The sequence below is a fragment of the Numida meleagris genome, chromosome 19 (genome assembly GCF_002078875.1).
Source record: "Numida meleagris isolate 19003 breed g44 Domestic line chromosome 19, NumMel1.0, whole genome shotgun sequence".
NCBI classification, from domain to species: Eukaryota; Metazoa; Chordata; class Aves; order Galliformes; family Numididae; genus Numida; species Numida meleagris.
Genome location: NC_034427.1, coordinates 8525236 through 8544310, shown reverse-complemented (window position 1 = coordinate 8544310; position 19075 = coordinate 8525236). Strand labels below are relative to the sequence as shown.

At 41.5% G+C, this 19075-nt stretch overlaps 2 protein-coding genes and 1 long non-coding RNA gene across 9 annotated transcripts in view; 1 reads left to right on the top strand and 2 right to left on the bottom strand.

The window, feature by feature from the left end:
- The window catches only part of NKAIN4 (sodium/potassium transporting ATPase interacting 4), a 47883-nt gene extending 44613 nt beyond the window's left edge, over nucleotides 1-3270 (top strand). For 4 of the 6 annotated variants that reach the window (XM_021416759.1, XM_021416758.1, XM_021416763.1 and 1 more), the window contains one exon: nucleotides 1949-3270. In XM_021416759.1, the coding sequence (XP_021272434.1) occupies nucleotides 1949-1984 (36 nt within the window). In that variant the 3' untranslated portion in view covers nucleotides 1985-3270. Of the gene's footprint in view, nucleotides 1-6; nucleotides 1727-1948 lie in introns of those variants that run through there. The other 2 variants (XM_021416754.1, XM_021416757.1) reach the window with 1 other exon arrangement.
- On the bottom strand, nucleotides 4422-14191 carry BIRC7 (baculoviral IAP repeat containing 7). 2 transcript variants are annotated; one of them, XM_021416749.1, is made up of 8 exons: nucleotides 14078-14191; nucleotides 11215-11740; nucleotides 8497-8596; nucleotides 8192-8270; nucleotides 8061-8106; nucleotides 6989-7207; nucleotides 5990-6046; nucleotides 4422-5516 (listed from the first exon to the last, which is right to left on the bottom strand). In XM_021416749.1, the coding sequence occupies exons 2-8, from the start codon at nucleotides 11729-11731 to the stop codon at nucleotides 5314-5316; spliced, it is 1221 nt and encodes a 406-aa protein (XP_021272424.1). In that variant the 5' UTR covers nucleotides 11732-11740; nucleotides 14078-14191; the 3' UTR covers nucleotides 4422-5313. The 2 variants fall into 2 exon arrangements, with proteins under 2 accessions (XP_021272424.1, XP_021272426.1); XM_021416751.1 differs by lacking the exon at nucleotides 6989-7207.
- LOC110408205 lies at nucleotides 16833-19013 on the bottom strand. The gene is made up of 3 exons (XR_002444220.1): nucleotides 18716-19013; nucleotides 17884-17997; nucleotides 16833-17005 (listed from the first exon to the last, which is right to left on the bottom strand). It is a non-coding gene; the product is annotated as an uncharacterized LOC110408205 (long non-coding RNA).

The following is a 19075-nucleotide window of genomic DNA, read 5'->3' as shown; positions in this document are numbered from 1 at the left end:
TTTCAGGTTCTACAACTGCTTCTGTTCTACATTTCATTGCCTCAAGGGAGGTTTGGTTCCTGTTTCAAGTCACAAACTTAAGAGACTGCTAGAAGTTCCACTGTGTAGATGAGTTGCCCTTAATCTCACTGCTGTTTACCTCAACGTACTACACTAAGTACTTATCAAGATTCCTAATATATTGTTATTGTTACTTTCTGGGTGCAAATACTTAATGACACAACAATAACTTAGTTATTGAAAGCCACTTTCAAATGGAGAGAAGGCTGAGCCCTTGCTTTTCATTAGTTAAAGCTCAAATTCATGTTGTGCTTGTTTCCACTACTGTCTCCGTCCCGGATTCATAGGAAAGGACATCAGGGCAGACATGCTTTTCTTATTTTGTCTTTGCAGTAAAAGAATTATCATTTGAAGCAAAAAAAAAAAAGTATTCTTGTACTGTAACTAAAAGGGTTAATCAACACAGCTTTGCAGTTTCTTACTAAAGCTGTTATCTCCAAGTAATCTGTAATGCCTGCCAAGACAGCAGGAGGTTCAGATCACCCCGATAACCGGCCAGCACTTCCTGGAGGCTGTAGCCATTCTTTTGACATCGTTCTCCAGATTTGTTTCAAGCAGCAACACTGTGTAATCTCAGTTGTAAAGCAGAAGTCTTGTAGCATGGTTTTGGACATCATTCAGTGCAAAACCAGGAACACAGTAGATGTCAGGAAGTAGCCTCTTCATTTTAAAGATACAGAGAAAGGCAAAACATCTCCCCACCTTCAAACACCATACTTACAGGACCAGCAGCAAACCACACAATTTTGTAAAGCTCCTGCCCATAATGTTAATGCAATCTGGCACACTAAGTACTACATCACATTAGTAACTTAAGAGCTTTAATTTGATTTTAGTTACATAGCCTCAATTTCACTGACTCCACTTCCCTCACATCTATCACTCTGAAAGGCCATAAGGTAACAGCAAGTGTGACTTTTATCAGATGCTGACTTCAGTATTGACAGGATAGCAACAGGTATTGGTTGACTGAATGATTACAGGCTCTCATCGGTAACTGCCCACTTTAATACCTGCTAATCCATTCTTCTCTGGTGCAGTCAGTCTGCTAGCCATAGGCATGAAGCAGCCGTGAGCATGTAGAGTTAAAGGAGCAGACTGCAGATAACACTTAGAGCAGGCTGAGAGTAGGTTCTTCACTGCAGCAGACAGGTATGAAACACTTTGGGAGGGAAGAGGAAAAACTAAAACTTCCTTAGGATTGATTTTTTTGTTTCCTCCAAACTGTTTTTTATGATCAGAACACTTTGCAAAGGAAACCTTTACTAGAGCAGGAAAAAGGAGCCAGGAAAAAGGCAAAACCAAAGAAGAACTACAGATACACAAATGCTTCTGCTTTTCTTTCTAGGTAGACTTCCCTCCCAAACAAAAAATAAAATAAAAATTGCTGACTATCAACCTGAAGCTACATGTTTAAGAGGTGATGATTCAGCTGAAAATGTTCACTCACCTTTACTGCTGGCTACAGAAGTAGATCTGCTTATACTGATGCTTCTGCACTGAAACTGCAGTGATACGCTTTTTACAGAGCTACTTGATTCCAGAGATGACCCCTAGCTTTTAAAATTCCTAACCAAGTTTTATGCATCTCCAAGGCTCACAATACACGGATCTAACACTTTGGCTCACATCTATTCCCTGCTCTAACTACAGTATATTCAAGTCTGGTATATACATAACATTCTTTCTAGACTTGAAGATTACTTAACCACACTGTATCTGATTTCTCAATCCTATTCCTTATATGTAGTCAACCACATTTAGAAACTTGGAACAGAAAAAAACCAAACATTTTGTCATCATTATTTCCAGCTTGTTACCTTAAGTAAGAAAGAAAAAAAGTCTTGTTCTACATTAATGCACTGCCTTCACTCTTTCTTCTTTACAGGCCTGCGTAAATGAGGAGGAGCCAGAGGATGGATAAATCTTGCACTCCACCAACGGTGCTGCAGGAAACAATCCCCTGTGGCCTGGGTCTATGGCAGAGGAAATGCAGGATGGTGAACTCCATTCCATTTTTTGTTCTTCTTTCCAAATGCAATGAATGTACATTGAAGGATGACCACGCAGTCTGTTCTTAACTCTACAAGTGCCCTGATGAACCATTCCTACCACAGTAGGTGGTTCTAGCCAAATGGCACAGACTGGGAATCCTCAGGCAGAAGTTCACTAGGAGCCTATCTCAAGAGATGCAGTACAAGTCGGAGCTGCTTCCTTCCACCATGGATCCACAGAGAAGGAAACACTGCAACAACCTGGGACATCTCATGTGTTTTGTAGTTAGTTTCTTCCCTTTCTCCTTTCCTTTGTTCTGGAAAGAGCCTAAATCCCCAAATACAGCTTCAACTCTTCCCTGCCTGTATAAAACTAGGCAAGGGCTATTTGAGTTATTTAGGCTCTCTTAAACACCCCCCCTTTTTTTTTTCTTTTAAATATTGTAGATAAGAGATCTTCCCTTTCTCCCCTTTATCCAGGACTCCCTCATTCTCCGCTCCTGATCAGTTATCACCTCCTTGGTAGTAAGGAATTTGTCTTGGATTCTAACGTTGTGATTTAACTACTATAAATGCTGAACAGCTAAAAAAAAAAACCTAGTACAATTGCCAAATCTGTACTCAGTATGGAGCCTAACCCCATTGCAACATGCCAAACTTAGAGCAGCTGTAGCTTACTCTGGGTTTGCCCATCCACATTAAGTTACTGGTATAGCCACATGCACAGCTGATACCTACTAAAGGACGCTGGAAAACCTCTAGTTCCTCATGGATCATATGTTTTTGTACCTGTTTTCTTTGCCAAGCAGCCACACTTACTCCAGGCACAGGCCCAACAGCTTCCTGCTGGAAGGTATTTTTGTGGCAGGGTAATTTTGAAGGGAGGGAGTGGGGAGGAAGAAAGGGGCAATAGAACTGTAATTAAGTTGCATTAATAAGCTGCAGCAATTAAAAAAACAGCATCAGTTTTGTTAGCTACATCTCCCAGGATGTTAAGCATCAAGCAGGGAAAAAGAGTGCTTGTCTGCCATGCATGGCATTCTTTGGCTGAAGCATTCCACAAGCTGTTGTAATTCTTTGTGTTGTCTAGTCTAAGACCATTTGGGATTCTTGAATAATGCTTCACAAAAGAGCCAAGCCAGAAGCCATGCAAGGGAAGGAAAGTAAAAGGAAATGATTTAAAAAAAAATAAAAACATTAAGTGCTAAAAGTCAAAGGTAGAACGATGCACTTTTCTTTGTACCTCCTCTAAGTTTTTGTTAGTAGAGAAATTTATCCTTTTGTATTCTGACAAAGCTTTCCTACTGGTCTGCTTGCACTAGACTTACTCCAAGTACTGCAAGACTACACAATGACCCTATACTCTGTTAGGGCAGTGACTCGCAGCTATTTGCATCTCCAGCATGCCATGAGGTGAAGGAGCAATAGCTTTTTCACGAGGGGGTCCCTTTATCAGAGGCTAGGAGTGCCCTCTATTGGGGATAGGCAGCACTCGGGACTACAGCCAGTCAAAACCAACGTGCACCTGTTCCTGAAGGGACATTTTTCCTTAGAAACAGCGTCTCCACACTCTTTAAGTGTGGAAAAGCTACAAGAAAATCCCAGAAATAGCTGGGCGATTTCACACCCTGTAGTTCTTCTGATGCTAGGCTAGGTTCCAGGCTCTGAGCTGTGTTTAAGAGGAAATAGCAGTACTCCAACACTGAGCTATTTTTTATTTCTCCCTTCACAGATTAGCACATCCACTTTAAATGTAGGCAGCTTTTGCTGTTATTTATAGTGGCAAAATAAAGCCAATGATAGCTTGAACCTTGCCACAACACTTATTTTATCAGAGGGGTACAATTCTTCCCTACAAGAGCTGCTGGCTGGCAAGAGATCCACCAACCCTCAGAGTCTGAAAGTTTAAACTGCTCAGCTAGTAATTTCATCTTTGCCACGAGCTACATTAGAATTACCTTCTCTTGAAAAGGAATATGAAGAGCACTGCCCTCCTACATGGCCCGGGGAGGGGAGTACAGCCCTGTTCAGCATCCAGGGTTAGAGCCTGCACTCCAGTCTCCATAGATGCATTTAGGAGACAGATACTAAAGATTTCCATCAAGTTCAGACACAGAATTATTCCCACTTATACAACTTCATGTATCTGGTCCTTATCCTCCCTTGTCCCTTATTTTGCAGCTAGGAACCTGGAGATCCCACACTGTGTTGTGTATTTCAAAGGAAATTAATGGATGGTAAGAATTTGCTTCTCCCACTCACGCTTGCAAAGGATGGAAATTTAAATGACCTAAGCCTGGCTCCCCACTGCTATTCTAGGATCCCACCCCCACCAGCAGGGCATTATATGGAATCAGATACTCAGACCTCCACAAGACAAGCCTTTTATTCAGTTAAACAGAACAGGAAATTTTAAAAACACCTTTTTCCCTGCAGTTAGCATGCTTACAAGTCCGTTGCTACATGATAGAGTATTATATCTAGATTAAAAGCTGGTTTAGCCAGCAAACAGAAGCCCTAAAAGAGTAAGTTTCCTTTGAAAAAAAAAGTTCTGAGCAGAAGACTATTCCCTGACAGCCAGTGAAGAGGCTCCACGAGGAAGTTTCAGATCATCCTGTCACCAAGACCATCGGAGAGTCTCTCAACCTCTGTCTAGGAAGATAATGAGCTGAGAGCAAAGAGGTTGGAGAAACAGAGCAGGGTAAAGGAGATTTGAGTGTTGTTAAAAAAGAAAAGTTTCTCCAGCTGTTGAAAATTCAATAGAAAAAAAATTCAACCTCAGAAGATCTAGATTCTCCTTTCTACATCCCCTCCCAATACATTCCTACTGAGAATCCTAGCTACTGCAGAACACATTTGGTATAAAAATACTCTAATTTTACACACACTTATGAAGGAATCCATCAGCCCTAGCAGGATATTCTCTAAACTGCTAAATGAAGACAACTAGACAGTCTGCTGAGAACAGCTTTTGATTTCAGCGGAGAAAAGGGGTTTGAGAAGTCAAGAATTGGGAGGATTAACTCCGGTGAAAGCCTCATTTTGAATGAGGAAAAACTAGCATAGCTTCTCTGGAGCAGTCCTACAGCAAGATCAGAGCTAATGAGCAGCTCTTACTGGTAGTGCTGTGCATAGGAAGGAGCTTTAGGCCAAGCTACTCTGCAAATAAGACTGGTCCAGTAACTAACATCTATTTTCTTTCTCTGCTGCCTTAGGAGTGCATTCTAGATGCTTATTTTTCCTTTTTGCACATTGTGGTTCAGGACATGAAAGTCCTCACACTTCCTTGGATGACTGCTCTGCAGATAGGACACAGTCTCAAGTTGAGGGCACATTCTCCACAAGCTACCAGGTGGCCACAGGGAACAAACACAACAGACACATCCCTGTCCATGCACACTTTGCACATCCTTTCCTCTTGCAAGCGTCGGAGCTGTTCTTCTGTGCTCAATGGAGACTCCTCTTTACAAAGAAAAAAAGAAAACCCAAAGTGTTAGTATTATAACAGCTCCAGAGAGCAAATCATTTTCTTAGGAAGTCTCAGAGCAACTGTGCAGTTTCTCAGAGTGACAGCAGAAGTACTTTTCTCAAGCAGATTTTGCTTAGGTATTATTATCTACAGCTGTTATAAACTCTAGCTTATCTACTTAAGACTTAGCATACCTGCACATCATGGAGTGAGTGGGGACAGATGTGAATATCATTGTGCTTCAGTACTATCCCTGATTAATGAAAACCCTAACTGTCTTAAGATAAGTTTGCATCAAAGGAGCTCTAAATCCTGAGCAGGGTCTCTACATTCTGCCACAGTTCAGGCTACTACACATTCCTTTTCAAGATTATGAAAAAATACAACCATCACTGATAGTGCTACTACAAAAGCTATCCTGATTATGCCTGGGCATAATTCCCCCACCACTATCACCCCAGTGCACCTTTTTGTTTCATTTCTCCTCTTGAACTTGATGTTTCAGTCTCTCTCTGAACAGCATCTGTTTAACCAGGAAAGAAGAAGGCATTAAACGTATTCCTTTCCACCCTCTTCAGACAATGCTGCTTAAAAAGCAGAAAAATCCTTATTTCAGTGAAGCAGCCTTTACAGAACTGTCAACCTCACTTGCTCAGCCTGGTCAAGCTGATGCTCTCTGGTGCTTACACCAGTACATCCTCATAAGGAGGTTAACACATTCCTATGTCATATTATCCTCTCAAAGCTGTTTTTTCTATCAGGCAGCAGGAGCCTTCAGATGCTTGTTCCTGCTCCTTTGCTATTTAATCACTCTCAGCTTTGTGAGAAGTCATTTTAGTCTGCTACATTTAACAAGACAAAAATAATATGGAGACAGTAGCTTTAGAAAGCAGGCTTGCTACTAAAGAAAGGCTACAGGGAAACACATCTTCAAATAAGCTTCACTTATCAAGCAGACTCCATGAAACAGATAACACAAAACAGACATAGATAAACTGAGTAGAATATGCGTTATCCAAACTCAAGTGCAGCTATTTTTAATGAAGTTATTGATGCAGTCTTAAATATTGTTAGAACATGCACTTGTCCTAAAAGCCTTGCTTCAGGCAATCGCCTTAGTCATCTACGCCTACAGACTGCAATTTGTGCACAAGCCCCACGTAACACACCTGCTACTGCAGTTCAGAGCAGCAGAAAACGTCAAAGATGTCTAAGCCACAACCTAGAGACAGTTACTGTATCTGAATCAGTTAGTCCAGTAATCACAGACCCTCCAGGTTTCTTTAAAGTGTCTCACTCTTCAGCCTCTCAAAGAAAGGCAGCCTTTGGCATGCGACTACTCCTAATTCCAGTCCAGGAAGAGAGAAAGCAGACCCACAAGACATTCTCAACAGTGCTCAAGATGAAGTGAATAAGAGGTTGAACATCCACCAGGATCGTGGGTGGGCAAATCAATCAGGCATACCTCTGCTTTCCTTTGCACTGCTGCTCTCTTCCCATTCTGGCCGAAGCAGATCAGAAATCAGTTCAGACTCAGAAAGGTAGAAAGTCCCAGTCAGTATGTATTTGTTCTCTACTAGGCTAGCCACCCAGGCAGGGTTAAAGCCCATCTCCAGGACATTCTGTGCTACGGAAAACTGATCCAGAGAAGGAAGAGACTGCAATTTCCAGTTCCTTAAAAGATCTGTAAAGCAGTGAACAGACACTTCACAAAAAAAGAGCAAGTATGCTATGCTCTGAAGCTGTTACATATAAAATGGCATTAATTCGAATCTTCTGAAGATATCTATATAGAAACTGTAAATCTTGATGTTGATCTACGTCCAATCATAACTCAAAAAAAACCAGAAATTTCATAAGAGCTGGGAGACTAACTTTAGATGTTTTATTCTCCAGCATCAGTGATGAAAGTCTCCCATTTTTGGCCCCAGTCCAACAGCCGAAGTCTCAAAACAGCTTTGATGAAGATTAAGTAGAACCTCCTAATTGATGCGCCTCTTCTACCTCAGTCTAGCTCAAGCATTCATCAGTAAATACTGAAATGCAAAATTCAGCTGGCAGCTCATTCAAAGGCTTAAATTTTTAAGCTCACCTATCAGACAGGATCTTCAAGAGAATGAGGAAATCAGTTTTCCACAGTTATAGGAGCCAAGTTTAACCTACTTAAATTTCCAGCAGCAAATGATGAGGATAGATCCCCAAGACTAATGCTTTCATAAACAGCAGGGACCTTCTAGCTGTTCTCTGGCCTGCTTAAAATGCTGTAGTCTAAAAGACTCAGACAAAAACATCACGGAATAGACAAGTAAAAGTAAGATGAGACAAACAAGTCATTATCCAGACTAGCTAAACACAATTGGTCTTAAACAGGCTAAGAGGTCTCACAAGAACAAGTACTCCTTGTGATAGAGACCATTTCCCAAGAACAATGAGAAACTGCTTCTAAAATATAAAAACATCAACACCAACTCTGAATACACAGGCAAGAATAGGGTAGAAGAAAAAGCTACAGCACTTAAACAAAACACAGCACCAACCTTGGTAAGCAGAGGATCCTTGTCCCATCTGATCCCTGGAATCTCTCTGAAAATGCCACAAGAGAAATGTGCTCAGAACTCCCCCCAGCAACAAACTCTCATTCACTACACACAAAATATTCATGACTCACTGGAAGTGGAGTGCTGGCAAAGGACTCTTGAACACTGCTAACAAATTCTCTCCCCATTGACCGCAACAAAAATTCACACCTATAAGCAGAAAGATTTCAACACATTAGTACAGAACCTCTTGAGAGGGTAAGAAGGTAGTAGTGTTAAGATTTAGAAACAATTAGTGCCATGAGTTTAGAGCCATTACCAGCACACTTGGGACTATCAGCTGGTAGTACTTCTGCCTTATGAAACAAAAGAGCTGAGTGGAATGCATGTGTCTTTAGGGCTTTCTACAGGGGCACTTGTAAGCCAAGACAGTTACCTTGGATACCATTTGGCATGTTCCCTCCAAGGATCATCTCCAAACGCCCAGTTCCTCATACCTCCGTCACAGTAAAAACACCTCACCACATCACCTTGTCCTGAAAAAGACATTACAAGATGATTTGACATCTGATACACCCTATGCTCTCCTAGCTCTTGATCAGAACCTGAGGAGGCTCAGCACAAATCACAGCCTACAGAACAGAGGAGCACATGACAGCTTATCAGCATCATACAAGTTGTTCAGGGGCACAAAGTCCAAAGACAGAACTCCCACAGCTGCAGCTAGCTGATTCCAGAACTGAGTCACAAGCTAAAAAGCAACATGCATGGGAGCACCACAGTTCACATGTACACACATACCATCCAGCCCTCTCTCGCCTGGATTTAGAGTACAGCTGTAATTATACCTATAAACATTATTTCCTTACCACGATCTGCCATAAATCAGCAGCTGGTATAGTGAGACAACAAACATTGCTTCTGTTTTATAGGCATAAATTCTCACAGCACACTCCCAAGCCACCACACCCTGCTACCTTCACCTCACCCTTCAAGAGGTGGAATTAAAGCCAAGCACAGTTAAGAACTACCTACAACTGCCCTGTCTGAAGGATGATGAAAATTTCAGTGAAGCCTGCCAGTAAGTGTGGGTTACAGTCACAATCTTCTAAACACACTTGTGTTAAGAAAACTGTTTGAGCATTTGTTACCAGAGTTCTCCAGCTCAAGTAACAGCAGGGGAGTGCCAGAACAGACCGCTTCCTAATAATGATCCCTAAAGTGAGCCTCTCTGCTGGACTCTTATGCTGGTTTTCCACAAGTGACCCAGTCCAACAGAAGATGGGATTTCAGCTGCAGACTCTGCTTCACAGTTCATTTTGTGCTCCCGGCCAAGCTGCTCTCTTTTTTTGTGATTTGCAACTTAAAAGACAAAAGCAGTAGATCAGATGAAAAAGCCTATATTGCTCTGCTGTTACAGACATGCATGCTGCTTAGCCCCCACCACTGCACTCTGAGCAAATAGACATAGATTCTTAGTATTTAACTGGATTTACCACAAGGTTACAGTTTCAGTGAAAATCTTGCAGAAGCTGACAGTGAGCAAGCCAGCCACTTCCTCTAGCTGGCCAGAAAGATCAGATCAGTTAGACAGACTTTCCGATGGGCATGTTGCTGAGTTGCATCTCAAAATTCACCACATTTAAGGCTGCCCTTCCCTTTCATCTTTACCAAGTACTTAGAGAACAGCAGTACAATTTTACAACTTCACAGTCCCTCCTCCCACACACGTGGGTGTTTTATTCTGCAGACCCTTCCACGTCTGTTACTGATGTGGAAATATGAAACCAATAGGTTCCTTTACCACAGGATGTTTCTAACACAAGTATCACTATATTGGACTGCAAAAAGGATTTCCCCACCCCCACTCAATATTGAATTACAGTCAATCATGAATGTACTGTAAAGACTTTTTCCAACTGCTCACTCCTGGAAGCAGTACTTACTCAGAATTGCTTCCTAGCCAGCATAGCCCTCCCTAGGAGAAACAACTGAGGATGTATATTTATATGCATATGATAAGAAATATTGCATATTTTGCCAAAAAGCATTACCAAACTAGTAAAAACACAAGTCCTTACGGCAACAAACCACAGTGACAGCCAAATTTGCTGTCTCACAAATTTATTCAAATTTGTATTTTTGAGAAGGCTGGAGTGCACAACAGAGCTTATGAAACGCAGCATGCCAAGGAAGTGCCTCTGGTCCTTCTAAAAGCACAAGTAAATAGGTTCAATGCATCTTAAAGCACACTCATTCCAGTAAAACCGATTTAAAACTTACTGCCTTTCCATTCCTGCTAGTAGGAGAAGACCTAGTAGTGGACTCATCAGTATCCAAACCAGATACCAGCACAGTAGTGAATCCTACCCAAGTGGGCAAACAGCACACAGGAGGATGTGGTTCATAACTATACCAGATGTACTTGCAAGTATTTGAGCAAGCAAGAACAGTAACATACAGTGACATCTTTCAAAAGATGACTTGAATAAGAGCTAAGAAAATGCAGCAGTTCTTAAAGTAGTGCTTGAAATAACTAGAAGCTGATATAAGAATATCAGCTGATACACACATATTCCTGCCACCAGAACAGAGCCAGAAGAGTTTCACTACCAAAAAGTTAAAAAAATATTTCAGCATGAAGTCACAAGCAGCACCAAAAAACAGCAACACCAACAACTATTCTAAGTTACTGCAGGATACTGAGTCTGAACCAAGGTAGCAGTTGAAGGTGTCCTTGCAACACATTTGCCTTTATGAAGATATTGTACAGCAGCAGAACATAAGTACAATGATACTGTTTTACATGGGACCACATTTACTCTACCAGAGCCCTCAAATAAACACATTGCTCTGTGCATTTGGTTGACCTACAATGTGCATGTAATGTTCACACTACACTATTAACAAGTGATCTCAAGTACTGTTTACAGGCTCCACAGTGACTTCATTATTTGCATTTCAGAATGGTCCAGCTAAGCAGAACTTGAATCTCACTCCTCTCTTTCTAGCTCATGTTAAGTAGTGACAATTCTTCTAACACTGGTACAGTAAATCAAAGTTCAGCTATGGATTCCCCATACAGCAATTTACATAAATGTTGTTCCACAGCATTACACAGACAGAAAGAAGAGACATTGCTGGGTGTCCCTACCTGTGTAGAAGAATCCTGCTCTAGCCAGTTGCTCAGGACGCATCTCAGTATATTGTGGCCAGTTGTGAAACGTTGATAGTCTCATCTCCTCCGTTACCATTTCTGGGTATTCTGGTTGGTTGGGCAGGGCTGTCTCCTCACTGTCTATCCTCTGCAAGAGGCTGAGGAACTGCCCATCCACACTGTCAAATACTCCCTGAAGAGGAACCTGCTGGCTCCAAACAGCTCCATGGTAGATGAATTTACAGAACGGGAAGAACTTCAGGTGCTCCGCTATTGGGCAATCTCCAGGCTCCCAGTCTTTCAGGACACCCCCACAACAGAAGCACTGCACTTGATCTCCTGGACCCACATAGAAAAAGCCAGCCTTGGCCAAATCCCAGGCAGACACCGGTGAGCTGCGTGGCCACTGCGAGAAAGTCCTCAGTCTTCTTGCTTCATCCCTCATGCTGGAATTGAACAGCTGGCAGCAAGTAGTCCTGAGATGAGTCCCCTCTGCTGGTGCTGTGTCTGCCATGTCCTCGTTCTGAAAGAGAATGAGAATCCAGAGCAGTCAGCTGGATTCCTGGTGTCAGGCTGAACTCAGCCTGTGTTATTTGTTCTACATCCCCACAGCTCATCCCCATGTGCATTCTGGAATGCTCATGGTCTCTACACAGCTGAGTTGGTTTCAGAATTGCAGCCCAGTCAGAGGTCTGGTGCTTCTGGACTTTACTGCTCAAGTTTTGCTGAATCCTCACTAGTGAGTCTGAAGGGAAAAGACTCGCACTTTCTGATCCTCTCAACCAATTTACAGGAGAAATGCTAGCAGGAACAAATAGTGGAGGGCGAAAATCTATGCTGCCTCTTGCTCAGCCAATCCAGCTTTCAGGCTCTGATCTGTGTGTTAAATCCCCAGTCACTTTATTCAGCCTTTAAATTAACATCAGAAGGACTACGTCCTACCTCAGAAATACAACAAAAACTTGACAACCCTCTCAGAATACATCACATAAAGCCAAGAATAGCCACGCTCAAACAAGCATCCTCTCAATATCCAATTAACAGCTAAGTGCTGCAGGATATCAATAGATTTCTCATAGCCTTATTACAGGAATTAAACATTATACATAGAAATATCTATTACAGACTACCCTGCAGGAAGCAGTCCAAAATAATTAAGTCCAGTTTCTAGAGAGGGGGGTCAATCAAGGAAAGGTAAGACATTAAACCTCCTGCACAGAACTAGCACAGGCAGAATAAGAAGTTACTGAATGCCAAGTCTTCCAAGCTCCCACCCTTCTGGGGGTAATAGCTTAATTATGCAGGGAACAAGTAAGTCACAGCTCAGCTACTGCTTCTAATACTGTTTAGATGGACAGCAAACACTTGCAAAGGTCATACAGTTACACAACCAAGAATCAGGATCAATTTAATTTATTTAATACCTAAGGAATCCCCTTGGAGTGAAGCCACTACACACATGACTAAATGGTAAGTACTATTTACTTTTATTTTTGAATTGCATCCTGAAAATCCTTTCATTACCCAGCTCAGCAGGTCAACTTGTCTCAAGGAAAAGCAGACTACTTGTTATCAAAAGTAAGCACTTAAGCACACAGATCCAATGCACCACACATGCAGATTAGAAAGAAATATACCATTTCAAACCTGACATACAAACCAAGAGTTTAAACTGCTAGCTAACTACTGCAGCACACATTTTTTTTTTTGAGTACACTATATAAAAAAGAAACATTTACACAGAGAACACCAGCACAGCAGCTTACTCTACAGTAAGCATGGTCATATAAGAATTAAGAGGCACTTAAGCCACCAGCATCTCTGAAAGACTACTCCTCTGAAGTAAGCACTGCAGTACATTTAAGGGAAGACAACTTACAGGACCTTTTAGATGCCAGAGCTGTAGGAAAAGTTAATAAACCCATTTTTCACAGGCATTGCAGAATGAGATTTTAAAAGCAGAAAGCATGCTTGCTCAGCTCCCAGAAGCAAGGAAAAGGAAGTTCATTAGAAATCAGAGTTCTCTTCTATAGCCATAATCACAGAAGACAATGGTAAGGAAAATGGCTCTACGTGCTTGTTTTAGAAACTGTGCTTTTGTTTAATATATTGAAGCAGTAACTGAGAACTATGCTGCTGGTATACTAAGCTGCTTATAGAAAGAAAAATCCATAGCAAAACAAACCAAGAAGCTGCATTAGCACCAACACACAGCAGAATTTGTTAACTAAGCAATTTTACAAGCACACAGTTTTTCAGCCTACCCAGCAGATTTTGGTCTCAAAACACAGGGAAGTGACAGAGACTCAATCATTAGGAGCAGTTCCACAGCTGGAGAGCTGCTCTGATCATGGGCCCAGGCTAAATGAGAATTATTGTTCTCAAGAGACAAAAAGCATTATTTTCCACCTAGAAGATGACCAAGAGCTATTGTAGGCTACTTCCACTCAGTGAGTGCACATTACAAGCATTGTAGCAAGCCTCACAACAAAACTACAAAAGGAAAAGATAGAGTTACTACACTCCAAGCCCACAGCAGAATCAAGTTGTTGTTGTTTTTTTTTTTAAAGTACAACAAGGGATCAAGGAAAATGATTTAGTTGTGGAAAAAAAATATTGTGGTGTCCCTACTTCAAAGACCTTTGATTCTTTGCAAAGCACATAGATAACTACTAACAGAACTCTCCAAACTGATGCTGTAACACAAATAAAAGACAATGCTCTCCTATTAACCACTGCTTATCTTTACTCTGTAACATACTTTCAAAGCAACATCACAGTTAAGAGCAACAATACTCTCTGACAAAAGCAGTAGAGAAGTTATTAAAAAGCAACACAACAACAAAAGAGCCTTGCTTACCTAAAGGAAACAACAAACCACAACCAATAAGTAAGCCTCTCCCAACCGCACAAGCCTCAAGCTGATACTCTTCTCAGCAGCATACAAGCCTTCCACAAAAGCAGCAGAAGCCCTTACAAGATGTAAGCAACCCCACCTGCCACAGAGGCCATTTTAAATGCTTCATTTTCCCCAGATTGGCTGGTTTTGTTTTGAAATTCTCTATTGGCTAAGTGGCCCGATTTGCATTGTTGTAAGCGTGAGCCACCAGGGAAAGATAGGGAGTCAATTTCAAGTTTCTCGTGGAAGGCAGTTGTTCGAGCCCCTCAGTTTTGTGGTGTGGTTAAAACTCCAAGAAACAGAATGCGCCTCAGCACTTGTGAAGATGTACAGAGGAATCACTAAACATTACATACAAATGGCAGTAACAGCAGCGTGCACGGCACTGGGCACTGTTTAATGACTCCACGGTGGGACGGATCTATTACACACTTCGAGTACGGATACATTCAGTGCGCTCCTGATTTTGCAGATGTTAAATCCACTTTCTAATAGGCAATTAAGTAGTTGCTTGAAGGCCTGAAAGACTCCGTGCTGCAGTTTCCCCCATCCCTAAAATAAGGACTAGTATATTTCCTAGTTCAGAAACATGGTCTAAGGATTAATTAGTCTGATGCTGATGTCTATTAAAGCCCCTTTGGAATCTGGCAATGTAATGGAGTCTTTAAGTAGACAGAAATTACCTCCATGGCAAATATACAGACATCTTAATACAGCTTTCCAAAAGCCTCAGAGAAACAGAGGGATTTTATTGTCTGCTGAATCAGGTCCAAATATCACTCATGCAACAAGGTATTAAGAGGGAGTTGCTTCCAAACCAGAGCAGATGACACTGATCTATACCACGACAGAAAAGCACAGTTTTTCCTAAATCAATGATATTTTGTGCAACAATGATTTTTTCTTTAATTTCTACTGATATAATAACAGAGGCAAACACAACCACATTCTAAAAGGAGATTGATCGGATGTAAGTTATGACATACATCAAATATTTCACAGTATCTTGCACCAGGGTATGACAGCAGTTCCCTAGAAAGAAGCTGATAGCCCCCAGCACTTGCAGCAATGCTGTGACTACGATAGCTTTACTTTATCTTTTTCACTTTGCTCTCACAAATGTATGTTTCGCACCTTAAAATTTCCAAGAAAATGTACTAATATCAACAAGAATTCACTGAAGAATGCTTGAGTAGATTCCTTTGCCCTTACTTTGGGAATTAACACTAACTCTTGCTACCATCACATCTCTACAATTTGAAATCTTTCTATTCCTTTGCCTTCCTGCAGTCATAATTTAGAATAAAGAATTTTAAGGTCAGTTTTGAAAGGTGCACTTACTTGAAAATGTGTTTATCTCTATGGCTTTTGTGCCTGAGAAGATGCATGCAGCTTATTCTGAAGAATGTATTTGGGAAAGCATAATTTGCCCATTATCATAAGAATGAACAGAGGTGTCTTATGCTTGTAAAAAATGATAAATGGAGATTTTTATTTTAAGAAAAAGGATCCACATGTCCTCTTCTTACAGGCAAGCCTTCACAAACATTTTAATTAAAAAAGAAAAAAGTTGAAACTTTTAAAAATTAAATACACATTTGTGAAAATCCCTTGAGCAGTAGGGGGCAGTACTTATATACAAAATTTACAGAACTGTAACGCAGAACTGGTTCTTTTTAATTTTTCCGTAATGAATTTATATGTAATTGTACATTGTCATCTGCTCCACATATCCTGTTCTTGAAGAACCTATCATAAAAAAGTAAGATACAGAATGTACAAAATCCCTCTTACAGAGGTTGTTTGAGGGCTCTGTTAATGGGTTGTAGCAAATCACCTGCTCCTAGGTAAGAATCATTAGTTGTTCTCAGGAAGCATTTTACAAGCTATGACCTGGTCTTCTACTGCTTATAAATCAACTTTCTTCTAAATGTGACCTCAGGAAGTGCTGGGAACATGAGAGGCTCCTCGATCTGCTTGCTTCATGCCTAGGTGTTAGCAGTCTGCAGGCAGATGTCAGGGATGCTGTCACAGAAGGCTTAAGAAATCTGACTGTGGCACATGGAAGGCAGTACTGATGCACTGCAGTGTTGTGGTAGAGGTGTGCTGAGTTGCCTAGCCTTTGCAATTACATTGCTTCCAGGGAGAGCCCCTGGGGTTGGGGTTGGATGGTGACTGGAGATATGGTTCCACGTTTGCTTTGCTTCAAGGGCAAATCTCTCAAAATACATCACAGATATCCTTTACTTCCATTTAAAAGATGGTGAAGTTGAACACGTGGAAGCTGAGTAACTTGTCAGGTTTGTGAGATGCCTCGGGCAGTGTTAAGAACGAGCTTTTCTTTTTCTGTATTGTCATTTCCCTATCCACCAAGTCTCTTAAGGAGGGAAAAGCAATATTAAATTTAAGAAGAACTGAAAGGCATCTCCTAAGACAATTTACAAAATTGGATTGATTCCGGCAGTGATTATTAGCTGTGGGTTTTGCTGTTGCTGTTATTGTTAATGTACCATTCTTTGAACATTGTGCAATCTTCAAGACAGATTTCAGGTTAGTTTTCTGTGGGGAGACACTCAGGTTTTGGAGAGAGCATTTCACCAACAAAGGAAAGCTCAGAAGTACTACTACTGAGGTCACTGTAGCAGAAGAAAATGAAGTGACAAGTCTGCAGAAGAGAGAAAAAATAAGCCAGCATGCTCAAGGATAGATTTTGGACTTTTATTTTAGCACATCAAAATTTTGAAAGCAAACAGCATATTCAATAATGTGTTGTACACAACTAATATTTATCCTTGTCAGCAATTTGTATATACTTCTAGTTCTTTTTCAGAGGATTAAGGCATCCTAATGAGCTTCTGAGCTTGTCTTAAACCAAGGAGTGTAAACGAGCTACAGGAAAACAAATGTAGGAAACAGAAAACATCAGCTAGGATTGACAGCATCACCACCATGCCTCTGTATGAGTAAAGTGGTAAATTCTACATTGCTGAGCTCATTTCAAGGATTACCAGAAATCCATGCTAGGCAGTGATTGGAAACTCTCTAAGCAGAAATGAACATAAACACAATTATAATATATTTGCTAATACCAGGCTGATTTGGAAGGAAAGTAATCAGTAATTGCAAGGGTTAAAGTATAGCTGGAGACAGCATGACAAGTGTTCTTAAAGTTACCAGGAAGAAGCAACAACTCACATTTCCCTAATGCAAAAGTAAAAAAAAAAAATCCCACAAACCTGGATTTGGACATACACAGATCACTGACATACACTGTCTTCTAATCTAAAATAACAGGTATTGTCTAATAGCTTTAGTTCACTGTACCTTAGGATGTTGAAGCAAATACAGTACTCACATGCTGCCTACATACATTCATGGCTAGGATGATTCATAGTCATACAGTTTCTATATCAAGACTAGTGAATATATACAATCACATAGACTTCAAAGCAGTGCCCATCACCCAAGCACCCAGGACTATCCTTTTCCTCTTTCTTTCTGATAGATGTTCCACTCTCATGCCATGCTGTTTGCTTTTTCACACTCGTTACTGAAGCAATGCCCCAAGATGGCCTTTCTGGCTCACCCAGGGACTCTCTACAGCACAGGTTTGCTTACTTTACACATTATACATATATTGAGAATCTAATTTGGATCCATTTTTTCTCTCAAATGCGCTTATATTGTGTGTATCTGGTAACAGTAAGTGGTAGTTTTATGTCAAGAAACCTACACAAGAAGTATGTTTAAAGGCAATAGAGACTTACCAAACTAAATCTCTGCAGATATTTTGAAACTTTTAAGAAGAAAAAAAAAAAAAAAAAAACAGGCTAGAAGGCCAAATTAAGGTCATTCCCATTCTCCAAACAGACATCAGGCACCTATGTAAGATGTTAAAAGATAGATTCAGTATCATTGTTAGTCAATTAACATTGCTACTAATCCTTTTACTGCACCAGTTTCCGAAGTCAGACATTATATTCTACAATTCTACAAATCTCCAACAGTACTGAAGATCCACTGTTGTATAGGAGCATTGGGGTGAAACTTTTCTTTTTTGGCCATCAGAACCCGAATAGATATAAAAGATGATCATACAAACTTCTGTATAATAATAAATCATCTAAGAAACTGCAGGACCCTGGGGAGGGCATGAAATGCCATTTTGTTCTGTGCAACACCTATTAATTTTACGTTGCCCAAAGGATTCTAAGCAGGATTCTCACAACTATCACAAAGTTGCAACAATTCTGGTGACCGCATATCCCACCAAACCACTAGAAATGCTAGAAATAGAAGCGTTACTGCTTTTATTTCACCCCCTTTCTTGTTAAGGAAATGCCCGGCTCCCCTGAAATTTACAAAGATTCAACTTTGGCAGATGTCAGCGCTGCAGGATTACAGCTCAGCAGGCCTCTTCAGTGCTGCCTCATTTCCTTGGGCTCTCCCAGAATGGTGCGTGGATGGAGGTCAGCAACCCTCGGAAACCACTTGCTCACTTCTCAGCCCTCCGAAATCAGCATCAACGATGCTAACAGGACCAAGATTTCACCTCCCTTCTGCTAAGCGACAGCTGGAAGGGAAATAAGATGACTTAACCTGATAAAAAGCCGTGGCAGAGCACCGGCAGCCAGCAGTTATGCTGGTGATGCTCCACAGGGCGCTCTTTGGCACTCTGTGTGACAGCAGCTCCTGCCCGCACAGCCACGGGGCTGCTGTCCTGGGGCACAGCCCTTCGCTGCCTTTTCCTCACAGACCTCACAACAGTGCCAGCCCCGCAGCCACCACCCCATCGGCCGAGGCAACCGAACCCCCAATCCCCAAAAGCGGAGGCGGTGGGGAACGATGAAGAGGCTGCGATCACTCTCGGGCCGCCCGCCCCTCAGTCCGCCGCGCCGCCTTGCGCATGCGCGACAGGTGCGGCCGCGCGCCGCGCGCCTTCCCCTGCCTCCCGCCGGC